We start from the raw sequence: 14869 nt of genomic DNA, 5'->3' as shown, positions 1-14869 counted from the left end.
CATTGCCATTTGACTCTTCTTCTCTCACTTTGTTGTATATACCATCCATCCATCCATCCATCGCGGGGCAAGTGCCTATGTATGTATCAGGCAAGAATTAAAAAAAATAAAAAAAGTCAATTACAGCAGTTGGTCTCCTCTGTTGCTAAATGCTTGCACAGTGTTTAAAGAAAAAGTGATGCATCACAGTGCTCCTAACTTTTTTGCAGTAGGTTAACACTGATAGTATCAAATTGAACTACTTCAGTTGCATATAGGGTTTATAGCTGCAGGTCACTGATTTTTTAAATTAATTAAAAAATGACAATCTTGTTTTAGCACCACATCAAGCCTCCAACTTCCCTTGCATTTTATTTTTCATGTACATAGTACTGCTTAGACAGTCTGACTGTAGTAAAGGAAACTTGAACCCAAGCTGCCAAAGTTGATTTAGTTGGGAGGTAGAGGTTTGGTAACAGGTACCCACCACTAAATTTTGTTGAGAGCCAAATGGCCAAATTATAGTTGGCCTCTCATTTACACCCACCTACCCCTTAGAACCTCGCTGCTTTCAAGTTTTCATTAAGTAGTAAATGCGGTGTTGAGTCTGTTGTGTCACTTGTAATGAAAATAAGGCTGCAAGAACTATCTGGAAGAAAATGAAGAGTAAAAAAATGAGGCTGAGCTGAAAGGAAACATCTTAAACCGCTTCATTTCCATAATCCCACAGAATAGATCAGAGTTGGGCATCAATATCATCCCTTAATCTCCTCAATTTTCCTCTAATCCTCTCAAGAAACAGCAGCTCCATCACCCGTAGTTAAGCCAAATAACTTTTATCATTCTCTGTGCAGAAAGTGATCTTTTAATTGCTGTCTATGACTGACCTGTTGCAATCTGAAGGCAACACTTGAGGCTTTGATGGTGAAATTGTCATTTTCTAAAACTTGGAAGGAAGCATTAAATCTAGAAACTAAAAAGAAAGTATATGGTTTTATATATCAAAATATATATTTTTTAAAAATCAAAGCGCCCTATTCCAGGAGGCATGTTCAACAAACAGAGTTAAAAAATTAATTCTGAGTTGGTTAACTCTGAGATTGGCATTTTCAGTTTCAGAAGAGCTGATCAGAGTAAATTCAATCAACTTGTCACAAACAATTCACCATGGCAATGAGTAATCTAGTGGACCAAGTAATATTTTTTAATATAATATATGTCAATGCCTACCATGATATTTAAACAGGAGGGCAGGAAAGAGTCATTTTGATTAGCTTTCATTATATACGTTTTCAAGCCTTCATGTTTCAAATCTTTTCAGTCTCATCTTCACTTAAATGTCAAGTCAATGGCTTTATTGCCATCCCAACCATGTGCAGTGGTACAGTACACAGTGAAACGACACAGCATTCCTCCAAGACCATGGTGCAACAAATGACTTATAACAGACAATCAGCACAGGACTACATAGAATACAATGTGCAAAAAATGCAAAAAAACAAAGACAGTCCAACACCAGACAGAACAGATTGTTTCCAAAATCCAACTTCAACTGTCATTTTTCCATCTGTGTGACCAAAAACAACAAAACAAATGATTGATCCTTGATGAGTTTGTTCTGTGTGTAAAGCTTTATAGAGATCATTTTTATTTGAACAATGATTGCTAAAGTAATCTACAGTAAATGTTTGCTATGCAAGGAAACTGTCCACAAAGTCACAGCATTATAAAGATGGAGACTATAGATTTTTGGAGTGCCGTTAGTATTAATTTATGCATAATTTATAGCATCATAGTGTGGTACTTCAGTATAGCCCTACTCAGCAACCATAAAGGGAGTAACATTTTTTTTTAAGTGGCAAATGCAACGCAAATGCAACCCAAATGCAACAAACAGCACAAACTGTTTGTGTGTTTGCTAGCTGAAGGCTTAGCTGCTGTATTTCACAGGGAGAGAAAAGAAAGAGAGCTCAGTTCACTCAGAGATGAGAAGATAAGAAAGACAGACAGTAGAGGATGAAGGGAGGTTAGAGTAAAAGGTAAGGGCTGCTCAGTGGTATTTAATAAACTGGGAATGTAAACCTTACATGCAATATGATCTTTTTTAAAATCAGATATTGGATCTATATATATGTTATGAAGTTATATTTATGCATATTGTGAAACCTGCTGCAAAACAAACTGAGGCAGACTAACTGTGTTATTTAAAGGTTGCATGACAATATTCTGCAGGCTAGTGGAGGATAAAATGGTTTGTTTGCTGTACTGTGAGATGGATTTACAGTAAAGAACAGTGAGTTGGACTGGTGCACAGTGGCTGTGGTGTTTATGGTTATAGCTAGGTTACATAAAATGTAGCAGAGATTAGTAAGATTTTTAATTGATGCTTATTCATTCACTGAATTCCACCATTACACTAAATTCATACTGTCTAGTATAAACCATCTAAGTTGTCATACAACCAAGTTTAGTATAAAAACAGTTTACTGTCATTATAGAGGATGAAAAACATCCAAGACATCTCATGAAACATGAGCAGTAAACCTCTTTCAAAAAAAAAAAAGTCCCCTACTTTTTCGAGGATTTGTATCTCCTGACTTCCTACCTCTGCACAGTCTGTTACGTCACAGTAACTCATTTAGAGTTGACGTTAACTCTCTTTCTTGAATGGAAAACCTAAAGTTTTCCTTATTCAGCATGAAAACATTTTGTTAGCTAAACCGCTTTCCAAGTTTAGGGCCAAAGTCTTAAAATTAAATAAATAAAGCTTCAGATGAACAATAAGTTGACACCATGATACCATGTTATTATTTATTTTGCAAAAACGAAACAAAAAAGCAGAAGCAGTGTGTGCAAAGCTAAGTAGCTAAGATTCAATAACTTGCATGACCACCTTTAGCAACAATAACCTGAAGTATTGCTGGTAAATGTGATTTTCTGTATGACTTCATCAGTCTCGCACATCATTGTGGAGTAATTTATGGCCCACTCTTCTTTAAAATGTTGCTTCAGTTCATTTAGGCTTGGTCTGGACTATGACTGAGCCATTGCAACACATTGTTACTCGACTATGAATTCTTCTGTATACCAAAGCATTTTACAGTGAAATGCTAGGCCTCTTGTCCGACAGAAAAAGCTTGGCCGACATAGGGTCATGCAATAGGACAATGATCCCAATCACACACTTACAGATCTACAACAGACGTGCTGCAAAGCAAGTTCAATTCAACATCCTTCCACCACTATGAGAATGAGGTAAGAGCTGTTTTAACTGATTTGCAATCCTAACCCATGTTGCTATGGTTTTTTGAGAGAGAAGAAGCTTTCTCCTGGCAACACCAACTAGCAATAGTCTCTTGCAACTTGGGGATGAGGGGAAAGAGAAGTGTTAAGAGAGGACCACAAAGAGACAACAAATAAACTTCAGAGATTAGACAAAGCTTGATAACATCCAATAATTGAAACATCAATTGCAGTTTATACTTGCCATTGTCATGTTTGCACACCAAAAGTGATATTATATCTACTAGCCAGCAGTGTTTTCTGGTGTTGTTTTGGCTTTTGGCACACGTTCCAGATGCCATTTTTCTAAGATTTTTATGTCTGAGTACAACAACCTCAGTTTTATCTTAGTTTAATTGGAAAATTAGAGCTTATGCAGGTCTTATGTTGTTATGACATCTCTGCAGTTTATGGATGGATGCTATACCTTCGGATGATACTGCCTAAGGGAAGCATGTATGTTGTAAACAAATTTGGTCTTAGCACAAAACCCTGTGGAACTCCATAATTACCCTTAGTGTGGGAAGAGTACACAAAGGGATCGGACAACCAATGTCGTGATATAATAGATGTAATACTATTGACAGAATAATTGATCTCTGTGGGAGTAGAGTTCAAGTATCTGCTCTGCACTCCATTGGCACATGGCATTGAAGAAAATAGCAGTGAAGGAAAAGAAAAAAGAGGGAAGCGGAGAAGAAATGTTTAGTGCATCACGTTAACTCCCGCCAGCAGCCTCAGCCTATAGCAGCTAAACTAAATAATGGTACAGGTTCACCTTTGAGAAACTCTAGGAACCACAAATAAGCCTGCAGTCTGGGAGAGAAGTGCTCTTTTAGATTAATGATAATAGGATGGTAATTTGCATATGATCTTTTTTTTCCTACCAGTTAGTAAAAACTGCTGTGTTTTGGATCCAGTGAAGACTTCTTAGGGAATCTTTGGAATCAGTTAATAAGGAATTATGGTAGTTCAGCCTAGAAGTAACAAAAGCATGAACTACTTTTTGGTATCACTCTGAAATAGGATATTTCTAATCTTGATTTGTTGCAGAAAAAATATGATGAAAGAAGGCATTCCTAGACATTTGTTTAACTGAGTCCAGGTCGAAAATGACTCCAAGATTCCTCACAGTATTACTCGAGCCTAAGGTAATACCTTCCACACGAAGCAGCTAGTCAAACACAATTTTGTCTTGTACTTTTAGGGCCAAATACAATAACCTCAGTTTTGCCCCAATTTAAAAGGAAAAATTACACTGTATTCAAGACTTTACATCTTTAAGACATACCTGCAGTGTATTAGGGCATTATCTACACAGCAGTGAGATGACCTTTTTTTCAAGAATCTGTCAGATAAATTAAATTCTGAAGTCTAGCAGGATACGCACAGAGAAGACTTTATTGTCATACACTGTAGATCATTAGTAACAATCAGTGGTGCTATTCCTGTCCTATGATGTAATCTAAATACTGAAATTCTTCAAATAAATCTTTCCTCTGCAAATGATCACACAGCTGATTTACAACTCCTTCGAGAACTTTTGAAATCAAAGTTAGTTTAGAGATCTATAGTTAGCTAAGGAAGCTAAATTAAGTAAAAACTTTTTAAGTAATTCTGTAATTTCAGAATTCCAGCCACTTTGTGGTATGTAACCTGTTACTAAACATAGTAAGTCTTGCAGGGATAGTATCCAATAGACATGTTGATGATTTGAAAACTATCTCTACCTCAGAGAGATCAATAGGTGTAAAGCGGTCTAAATAAATATCAGCAGGATTACTGAAGTTGTACTTCACAGTTTATCCAGAACTTTGAGTGATTACTGTGTGTTTGCTTATAACCACTTGATTTGATTTTGCAGAAAGCACTTTTGATAGACTATAATCTTCAAAAATTGACCACAGAGATCTTCCAGCATACAGTGTGAAGGGAAGGGGGATTTAAGTTTATGAATCTCTTGAATTTAGGAGGGAAAATGCTCGTCCAGTCAGCAGAGGCTTAATGCAGCGTTTGAAACCTCCGTTAGGCTGACATGAGCTTCAGTGGGACTCAAATGCAGATATAAAGCTGCTGATCCAGGCTCAGCAGAGGAGACAACCCACGAAAAGTGACTTCAGTTAGCAGAAAACAGCATGAAAGTGAAGTGTGATTTAGTCCAACTTGAAAACAAACTCCCTTTAGCCCTGCACAAGGTATTTCTTATATAATGATCTCAGTGTCTGAGAAGATAAACTTCATTTAACAGTCATCAAGAAGCAGAAATGTTGCTTGCGGAGCTGGAATATAAAATAAGTCAGCGTTTTGATGATAGAGCTTCATAAGAGCTGTGATGTTTGATACGAAATCATTATCTTGCCATGCTTTGATGTCAGCTCACATTCAGCAGTGGTGCCATCTCTTTGAAGCATTTCAGTTTTAACTAGAACAAAGCAAGGATCATTACTGCAGTGCTAATTCACTGTACTCCTGATTCTGTGGCTGATGCTAATGAGATTTTTGTTCTTGTTTCTCCAGGGACTATCCACGTGGATGTGCATGACAGTGTGTTCTCAAACCTGAAAATATGGTAGCTCACATTGCGTCACAGGACAGTCTTGGAGTGTTTCATTGTTTGGGCTTTTTAAATTTGATTTTATGTTGTTATATTGAAACCTTTAAAGAGTCCTTTACAGACCCATGGTTAATGACTTCAAAATGTATAGAACATAAATTCCTGCATTTATGTGGTACCTGTGGCTCAGGAGCTAGATGGCTTGTCCCCTACACACACCCCTGTGGGTGGTCTTCTATCCCTCAAGCTCGGGTCCTCCACCAGAGGCCTGAGAGCTTGAGGTTTCTGTGCAGTCTCTTTGCTGTTCCTAGGACCGCGCTCTTTTGGACAGAGATTTCAGATGTTGGTCCTGAGGTCTGCCACTCGCCTAGCTGGGGGGTCACTGCACCGAGTGCTGATTACCACTGGGACCACTGTTACCTTCACCCTCCACATCTTCTTGAGCTCTTCTGTAAACCCTTGGTACTTCTCCAGCTTCTCGTGTTCCTTCTTCCTGATGTTGCTGTTATTCGGTTTTGCTACACATTAACATGCCCATATTCTTCTGCTTGTCCACTACTATGCCCAGTTAGCCATCACCAGTTTGTCCGTCAGTTTGTATGCCCTGCCTGCTAGCATCTTGCACCCTTTACGCATCTTTACGCAGCCTGCACCTGGGGTCTTGCCTGGTGTGGTAGACCCCAGCCTCTATGGATCTTGTGCTCAGAGCTCGTGTGCTGCCATGATTAGTGCCTCTGTGCTGTCTTTCAGTCCTCTGTGTGTGTGTGTGTGTGTGTGTGTGTGAACTTTGTATGAATTGAATTAAATGTTAACCACTGTTAACATTCAAAACTGGGCTGAACATCCTATATTGTAGCTGGTGGACGTAACACATAATACATTTGAGTTAAATGATTTAAGTTGGGGGAAAAAAGATTTTGTTGATGATCATCTTGACATTTATTTTACTAAAATTCAATTTGCATTCTTTCTATTGCTTGCTAATAACTGCTATATTGATTGGGAGAATTAATTTCTGTTTATAAAAGATACAGTGGTTTCAAAATTTTCATTTTTATTCCGCTTTTGCCTACTTCATACAGAACACCCACCCCCTCCCCTTCATGAAACACCTATAGGAGACTACACAAAAATAGCATCCATGGTAGAGCTCCAAGGGAAAACTCACTTTGGCATAACCTTAAACAGGCTGTTCATGTCATTCCAAAATTTCGCACAGCAAATTGTAAATGACTCATTCCCATGTATCCCAAACTTGGTTAGCAGTTCCTGCTGTCAAAGGTGGCACAACCAGCTATTAGTTTATTAGTTGTAGGGACAATTACTTTAAACACAGATCCAGGTAAGTTTGGATGACTGCTGGAAACTGACATCCCTCTTGTCAGCCTACAGCCTGTCTGAGCTTCCTCAACACCTCCTCTGGACTGAGAGAAGAGTCCACTTTGATGACTTTGTCTCTGGACCTGGACCCCTAAAAAATACAGACGAAAGGACTTAAACGATATATGATACAATGGGATAAAACTTTGCTCACCCTAAAAAAAGAACCTTCTTACTGTGACAGTGCACCATCATGAAGCCACAGAATGAATGACAATGACAATTTGGCCCAATTTGGCAGCTTAAAGGTTTAGGAGCACAAAAAACAAAGTCAGTGTCACTCCTCTATATGGTCCCTGCTGCATATTTAGATCTAATAATAAGGTATCTATATAAAACATATATTGTGTAATACATTTACATTTTCAAAGTACACATGTGTACTTTTGGGTACAAAGTTAATTTACACCCCTGGAGCTGACACCATTTAAAATTCTCAGTGCATAGGACAAGTCACACTACAGTAATGGCTGTTTAGTGTTACGACCACTATCGAGCTCGTTCTTCAAACCCTACCATACCCACAACATGCAATCTCTGCAGTGAAGCCCCCAACAGACAGTAACAGTGACACAGTGCCATCTACTGCTGCCTGCTTACAGCTGCTTACACATACTCAATGCAGTATAGAATGTGAATACTGTGGTGTAAAAAGTGTTTTTGCCCTTCCTGATTTGCTATTTTTTGTATGCTTGTCACACTTAAATGTTTCAGATCATCAAACAAATCTAAATATTAGAAAAACATAACAAGTAAACACAAAGTGCAGTGATTTCTCCCTAAACCTAATAACTGGTGCAGCAACAACTTTATCAACAACTCCCTTAACAGCAACAACTGCAATCGAGCGTTTGTGGTAACTGGCAATGAGTGTCTTACGGCGCTGTGGAGGGGTTTTGGCCCACTCATCTTTGCAGAATTTTTGTAATTCAGTCACATTGGAGGAGTCCTGAGGCAGCAAAACAGCCCCAGACTATCCCACTACCACCACCATATTTTACTGCTGGTATGATGTTCCTTTTCTGAAATGATGTGTCAGTCTGATGTCAGATGTCATGGGATGCACACCTTCCAAAATGTTTACCCTTTGTGTCATCAGTCCACAGAATATTTTCCCAAAAGTCCTCAGGATCATCAAGATGTTTTCTGGCTAAGGTGAGATAAGCCTTTGTGTTCTCTTTGGTCAGTGGTATTTTTTTCTTTGAACACTCCCATGGATGCCATTTTTGCACAGTCTCTTTCTTACTGTTGAACAATGAACACTGACCTGAGCCTGCAGTTCTTTAATGTTATTCTGAGTTCTTTTGTGTTGTCGATGTGCTCTTGGAGTAATTTTGGTAGGCTGGCCACTCCTAGGAAGCTTCACCACTGTTTCATGTTTTCGCCATTTGTGTATAATGGCTGTCACTGTTGTTCACTGGAGTCCCAAAGCCTTAGAAGTGGCTTTGTAACCCTTTCCTGATATATGTCAGTGACTTTGTGTCTCAGGTGTTTCTTTAGATCGTAGCATGATGTGTTGCTTTTTGAGATCCTTTAGCCTGCTTCATTTTGTCAAACAGGTTCCATTTAGTTGATTTCTTAATTCAACAGGTCTGCCATTAATCAGGCCTGAGTCTGTTTAGTGAAACTGAACTCAGCTTTCAAAATCACAGCTAAGTCATCATTTAAATAGTTTAAATTACTTTTTCCACACATGACCAGATAGGTTTGGATAACCTTTCTCCATTAATCAATTAAATCACCATTTAAAAACTACATTTTGTATGTACTTAGGTTGTCTTTGTCTAATATTAAAATGTGTTTGATCATCTGAAACATGTAAGTGTGACAAATATGCAAAACACTAAGAAATCAGGAAGGGGGCAAACACTTTTTCACACCACTGTATGTAGTGAGATATGTACATGAGTGACGGTTTAAGTAAATATTAAGTGAGAAATGCTTAGTGACAAATGTCAATGTATACAGAAATACTCAAATGTGTACTGAGATTGCACCAAGATTCCACTTATAAGTTTCAGCAACCTTGTCCAGACACACGTGACTTTTCTTCAGGCCCAGAACCTCAGCCAGGTAGCGAATAAGCTCAGCATTGGCCTCTCCATCTGTAGGTGGTGCTGAGATGGCAACACTTACTGCCTCTGTAGAAACTTCTGAAAGCATGGCAGAAGAGATAGCAGTGTGATTTGTGTTTCACTTTGTTCATATCAACAATTCTGTTATACAAACACCTGTGATGCTGCTGTGTTTGGAGCCGGGCTTTGCATGAACTCTTATGGTTACAGCACCACTTTTGTCTTTGGTTACTGGACCACAGGCTTCTGCTACGGCCGCTCCTCCACAACCTGCCAGCTGTTCTTTCACCTGGTTTAACAGCACAAAAGAGCTTAAGTCAAACATTACTGGCTCTTTACATTCATTTTCTACCTTTAAGTCATCTTACAGTAAAACAATTGGGAATCTAGAAATAGCTTACACCATAAGTAACACACTTGACAAAATCTTCAACCTTCCTTTTTGATTTTTCCTGCAGATCATATGAGCTTTCTAAGCTTATAGGGGAGTTTGTTCACAAGTGTTTTTATAGTAGTGACATTATCGAAGTCTCTCATGCAGCTGATACCAGACATTGCATTTAAATATCCTGTTAGGAACATTACAAAAGACTATAACACACCACCATCTTCTAGCTTCATTATTTGCCAGTCTTGATGCATGCTGAATCATCCAGGTACAGAAATCCAAAAAAGTGGATTCTGTTCATCTGGACGTAGCGTTTTCAGTGGGAGAAACATTTCATAACTCATCCAAGTGACTTCTTCAGTCTGAGCTGACTGCAGGTTTCCCCATCAATCTTGTAACAGATTTCAAGTTTTACACTTTTACTACTGTTTACGTTCACTGCTGCCACATTGGATCAGTAACACGGGGTTGGTGGAGCTGCTCCTTCTTTCAGAGTTGGTAATTCTAGCTGTTGGGACTGGAAACTCAGAAATTCCATTCTAATCTGGAGTAAGTGGAGTAAGTGTGCTATCACCACACAGCTGTGGAGAAGTGTTTCTATGGCGACTAAAGACAGTAAAATGAAGAGGAGTGAAAACCCCTGCTGTCTGCATCAGGTAGAGAAACAGAAAGGATAGAAGACCAGAAATTCAATCTCAGAGAAAAGCTTACCACGTGAAAACTAGAAGTTGTATAAGAAGTATTCTGTGGGAGCAGCAGCAGCAACTTCCCAAGTACAAAATACACATTTTTCACTTCTCCAGTGTGTATTATAAGGACACAGTTCCAATATACATGTTCAACAGACAGACAATAGACAGCATGTTCTTCTTCTTTTCATCCTAAATATGGGAGCTGTTCTACCTTTTTGGGTATTTGTCTGTTCATGAATTAGTAAAAACAAAAAACAAAACCTACTTTTGTAAGGGTTGAATACTACGACTAATACTACTAATACTACTAATAATACTAATAATAATACTAATAATAATAAGAAGAAGATATTGTGACTTAATGCTGTTGCACTGGCACACTTAATAACAAAGGTCGCAACAAACGAAGAAGCCCTGCACTCAATCTTTAAACTCCTTAAAATTCAAATCAAACTGTTTGGACCTTTAGCATAAACAATGTCCATCAAAAAGATGGTTGAAAGAAGTACTTACTTTACTTTAATTGACTCATATCAATGAGAAAATGAAGTTAAAAAAAAAATCTATATACACAAAAGTGGAATAACCGCTCTTACCTTTTTGGGCATTTGTCTGTTTCTGGAGTAGTGCCTTCTGTGCAGGGCGACACCGGGCAGAGGGGCTCTGTACCGGCAGCTGAGCACCAGCACAAGGTTGGGTAACGTTACAGCCTTTAAAGTGACAGATCTAGCCTGCTGCAGAGACGGTATAAATTTAACACGGTAAAGACAAGCTACGGCAAGACCTGAACAGGAAAACATCTACCGGCTACCTGTTAGCTTGCTAGCTTTTTGATGAATTTCCGGTTTTCAAAATAAATTCTTCCGCTTATCACAATCTTAAATGAGTTGTTATAAATGATAATAAATATATAGATTTTTTTATACTTACATTTTCTGCTACTTATCAAAGAAATGCATAATGGGGCTAGTTGGCTTACAAATGTAAGCATTTAATTCATACCAGAGCCAGAGAACACATTTATTTAATAGACTTGCATATTTTAGCAAAAATAAATAATATTTTAAAAAAGTACGGGGTGGTGCGACACATACGTCCTGTCTTGCTCTTCCTTCCTGCAGCACAATCTGTGCTCGTGTGTAATGGAGGAACAGGAGTGACAAAATGATTTAATTAAATACGCCATTAAATAATTAAATGTTTCATTAATTAATTAACATTTGAATTTGTTAATTAAATAAATAGTTCAATAATGAATTAAATGCCCATTCATTTCATCTAAATGCAAATTCACTTCATTAAATAAAATATATTTATTTATTTCTAATGTTATCTAATTAATGACACATTTAATTAATTATTTATTTATTTGCTAGTTGCCAGGGAATCAAAACCTTTATCCTTAGAGATTTTGGGGGGGCTCCCATTAAATGTAGTTTCTTTCTTTCTTTCCTTTTTTTTTTAACCACACATGGCTGAGTGCTGAACAGGGGTGAGTGCTTGATGAGATTGGGAAGAAACAGGAAGAACCCCCCAGTAGAACCAGAGTCAGGGAGGGGCAGTGGGGGTTGAGGGTGAGGGGAGGAACACTATCTGAACACTGTTACAGAGGCTATAAGAGATAGCTTATCAAGCATTATTGTATCCTAATTGCCCCTTGGGGATAAATAAAGTCTCTCTGATTCTGATTCTGACTCTGATCCAAGTTATCAACTCCATTCTTAGTGCCTCACAGTCTGTCTTTTTTAAAGCTTGATGTTTGATATTTGCACTTTATTGATCAGGCTGCCGCCACAATGGCTCTCATATAGGCTCCTGATTCTGACCCAACTGTCTCTGTCTCTTGGTCTGTTATTTTTAACCAGTTTGAACCTGTGAATCCAGCGTTCATATAGAATGTAATTCAACATATTGAGCCTTCGGGTTCTCCCCATGATGTTGTTCCTCTTCATCTCTCAGAGGCTCTGTATAGTTTAGTGCAGTTGGTTATTGCCATTATTAATATCAGTTTGTGTTCTGGTTTGGTCCCTTCAAACTTTAAACATGCAACAAAGCAAAACCTGGCTCGACCAAACAGTGCAGTAGTTAAATCTAGCTTCTTTCATTTAAGGCGGCTGGCAAAGTTGAATCCTCTTTTATGATGTCTGGGCTGGATTACTGTAATCCACTTTATATTGAAGTTAGCCAGTCTTCCGTCTTACTTTTGTTCAAAGTCTCACTGAGTGTCTTTTGACAAGAACATGTAAAATTGAGCAGCTCTTGCCCCACCTTACCTTCGAGCTGCTTTAGCCTGACACTCTTGTCCAAGCTCTTAGGTCATCTGACCAGTACATATACAGAAATCTAAGCAGAACCTCAGAGTGTACAAAGCGTTCTCTATTGCTGCCCCTAAGTTACAAGGGGCAATAAATAAATTGCTTTTGCACAACAATAACTTGTGTTGCCCATCTTTAAAAGTCATCTTAAAACACAGTTATAATTTTTGTCTTGAGATATTGACTTTATTACTATGTGTATGATGTTATGACCTTATTTTTATTGTATTATAGTTGATTGTTTTTGTTTTTAGTGTTTTGAAGATGTTTTTAATTGATGTTTTTGCGTTTTTATCATTTTCCTTAATTCTCTATGTAGCACTACAATACATTTTGATATGTCAGGAAATAAAATTGGCATTGCAGGCACTAACACTATTCCCTCACAGCAAAGGTCCTTTGTCAGAGGTTGGGGCGTAGCAGTCAGCTTTACATCAGCATCCTTTCTTGCTGATTAATATTTACTTTAGTCTGCTTAAGCTGTAAAAGTGAACAGTCACTGTTTGGTAGACGAGGCCAATCTAATCCAATTAAATCTGCTGTACTGTGCCAGACCAGGAAGATCAATCTTGTAAATTCCATCCTTCTGGATCCAGTTCATGAAGTAATTTGCTGGGTCATTGACTGAGGCTCTTATTAAAATCTGTCCTACTTAATAAGAAAGCCTTTAAGCATTTTATTTTAAATGGAATGACCACGAAGTATTCTAACAAGTTTTAGGGAAAGACCTTGTTACTTTACCTTTAACTTGTCCAGTTACTTTTGAAGCTAAGAAAGTAGTGAACTGTATAAAAATGGCTGTAATTCCTAATATCATAAAAAATGCAATAGTCCTCCAGTCCACATACTATCTCGAGTGAAGATTGTGAACGCTGAGTTGCCCCCAATGCATCCATAAGAGTGAAAATGTGTGTGTAAAACTTAGAAAGGCTGCATCACACTCATCTGATCAAAAATAAGTGATCAGTGTATCCAAAAGCACAAAGATTCGCAACATAGATTTAAAATTCTAACTGGGTAGCCACCAGCTAGTATTGAAGCTGCCAACTCTACAATCCTCCACCTCAGGAAGAGCATAATGGGGCTATTATGCTTGCTATATTGCCTGTGTCGCACATCAATTTTGACATCACATCATGTGTTGTGTGACAAAATCACATTTTGTAATCTGGCTTTGTGTCCGCTGAAGCTGGGTTGAAGACAGATGTATATGATCGAGTCAGCTTTGACCAACTTTTTAATGATATTCCAGTGCAGAGACAGGAACATACAGATACACAGAACGAGATGTTGGAAAAGTTTGAAAATTTGAAAAAACTTAATTACGGCAGGTAAACTACGGCCTAAGATTCCAGCATCTAACTTTTAAACACCTGTATTCAGACTACTCATCTGCTTAATCTTTGAGCTATGCAAACCACCCTAATACCCATCAATAATTTATTTGGGCACATCCAGATATAACTGACTAAAATTGTTCTTCAATCCATGAAATGTTATTTAGTTTAGCAGTTTAGGTGTGTTGGACAGGAGTTTTTTTTTGTTTTTTTTTTTATGTGCTTCCTGCTTCTACAGTGTGGTTGACTGCCTCAAAAATGACATTCATGTCATCACCATTACACAGGATTAAGGACGTTCCCCATTGCCTGAATACATACTTATTTGTGAACATATTTTGCTTTTGATTTTTGATGTTCTGACTTCAAATCAAACCGATGGCCCCTTATGAGCAAGCATTCATGACAGTAGGAGGGAAAAACTCTCTGTTAACACGAAGAAACCTCCAGGAAAACCAGGCTCAGGGAGATCAGCTATATCCAGCAAATGGCTGAGGGTGAGGGGAGGGATACAATATAAAAGACACACTGTGGAAGAAAGCCAGAGACTAATAATAACTAATCATTAAATGCAGAGTGGTGTATAAACACTAAGTGAATCAAGAAAAGAGGAGTGGAAGAAACACTCCTAATGAGCCCGATTGCAACAACTAAACGTTAATGAAAAAGAAAATTTTACCAGTATAGGAGAAATATGCTCTCTCTTTTTTGCCCTGTCAGTATTCTCGCTCCAGCATTTTGGAACAAATAAAGGTTTTTCACAGTTTTTAGGACAACTACAATAGTCCAGTGTAGAAGTAATAAATGCATGAACTAGTTTTTCAGGATCTCTCTGAGATGGGATGCTTCTAATTTTAGAGCAATGCA

At 38.1% G+C, this 14869-nt stretch overlaps 2 protein-coding genes across 2 annotated transcripts in view; one reads left to right on the top strand and one right to left on the bottom strand.

Moving 5' to 3' along the window:
* Window positions 1–6751: 6751 nt before the first annotated feature.
* cUnh15orf40 (chromosome Un C15orf40 homolog) lies at window positions 6752–11188 on the bottom strand. The gene is made up of 4 exons (XM_082539521.1): window positions 10947–11188; window positions 9427–9559; window positions 9221–9348; window positions 6752–7286 (listed from the first exon to the last, which is right to left on the bottom strand). The coding sequence occupies exons 1-4, from the start codon at window positions 11148–11150 to the stop codon at window positions 7197–7199; spliced, it is 555 nt and encodes a 184-aa protein (XP_082395647.1). The 5' UTR covers window positions 11151–11188; the 3' UTR covers window positions 6752–7196.
* Window positions 7300–14869, top strand: part of LOC309710228 (synaptic vesicle glycoprotein 2B-like) — a 56564-nt gene continuing 48994 nt past the window's right edge. The window contains exons 1-2 of the mRNA XM_082539519.1: window positions 7300–8201; window positions 8295–8350. The gene's annotated coding sequence lies outside the window, so the exon portion shown is untranslated. The remainder of the gene's footprint in view (window positions 8202–8294; window positions 8351–14869) is intronic.

Source organism: Aulonocara stuartgranti (genome assembly GCF_965226115.1).
Source record: "Aulonocara stuartgranti genome assembly, chromosome: 7".
NCBI classification, from domain to species: domain Eukaryota; kingdom Metazoa; phylum Chordata; class Actinopteri; order Cichliformes; family Cichlidae; genus Aulonocara; species Aulonocara stuartgranti.
The sequence above is the reverse complement of the archived record's forward strand: the minus strand, read 5'-3'. Positions and strand labels throughout refer to the sequence as shown.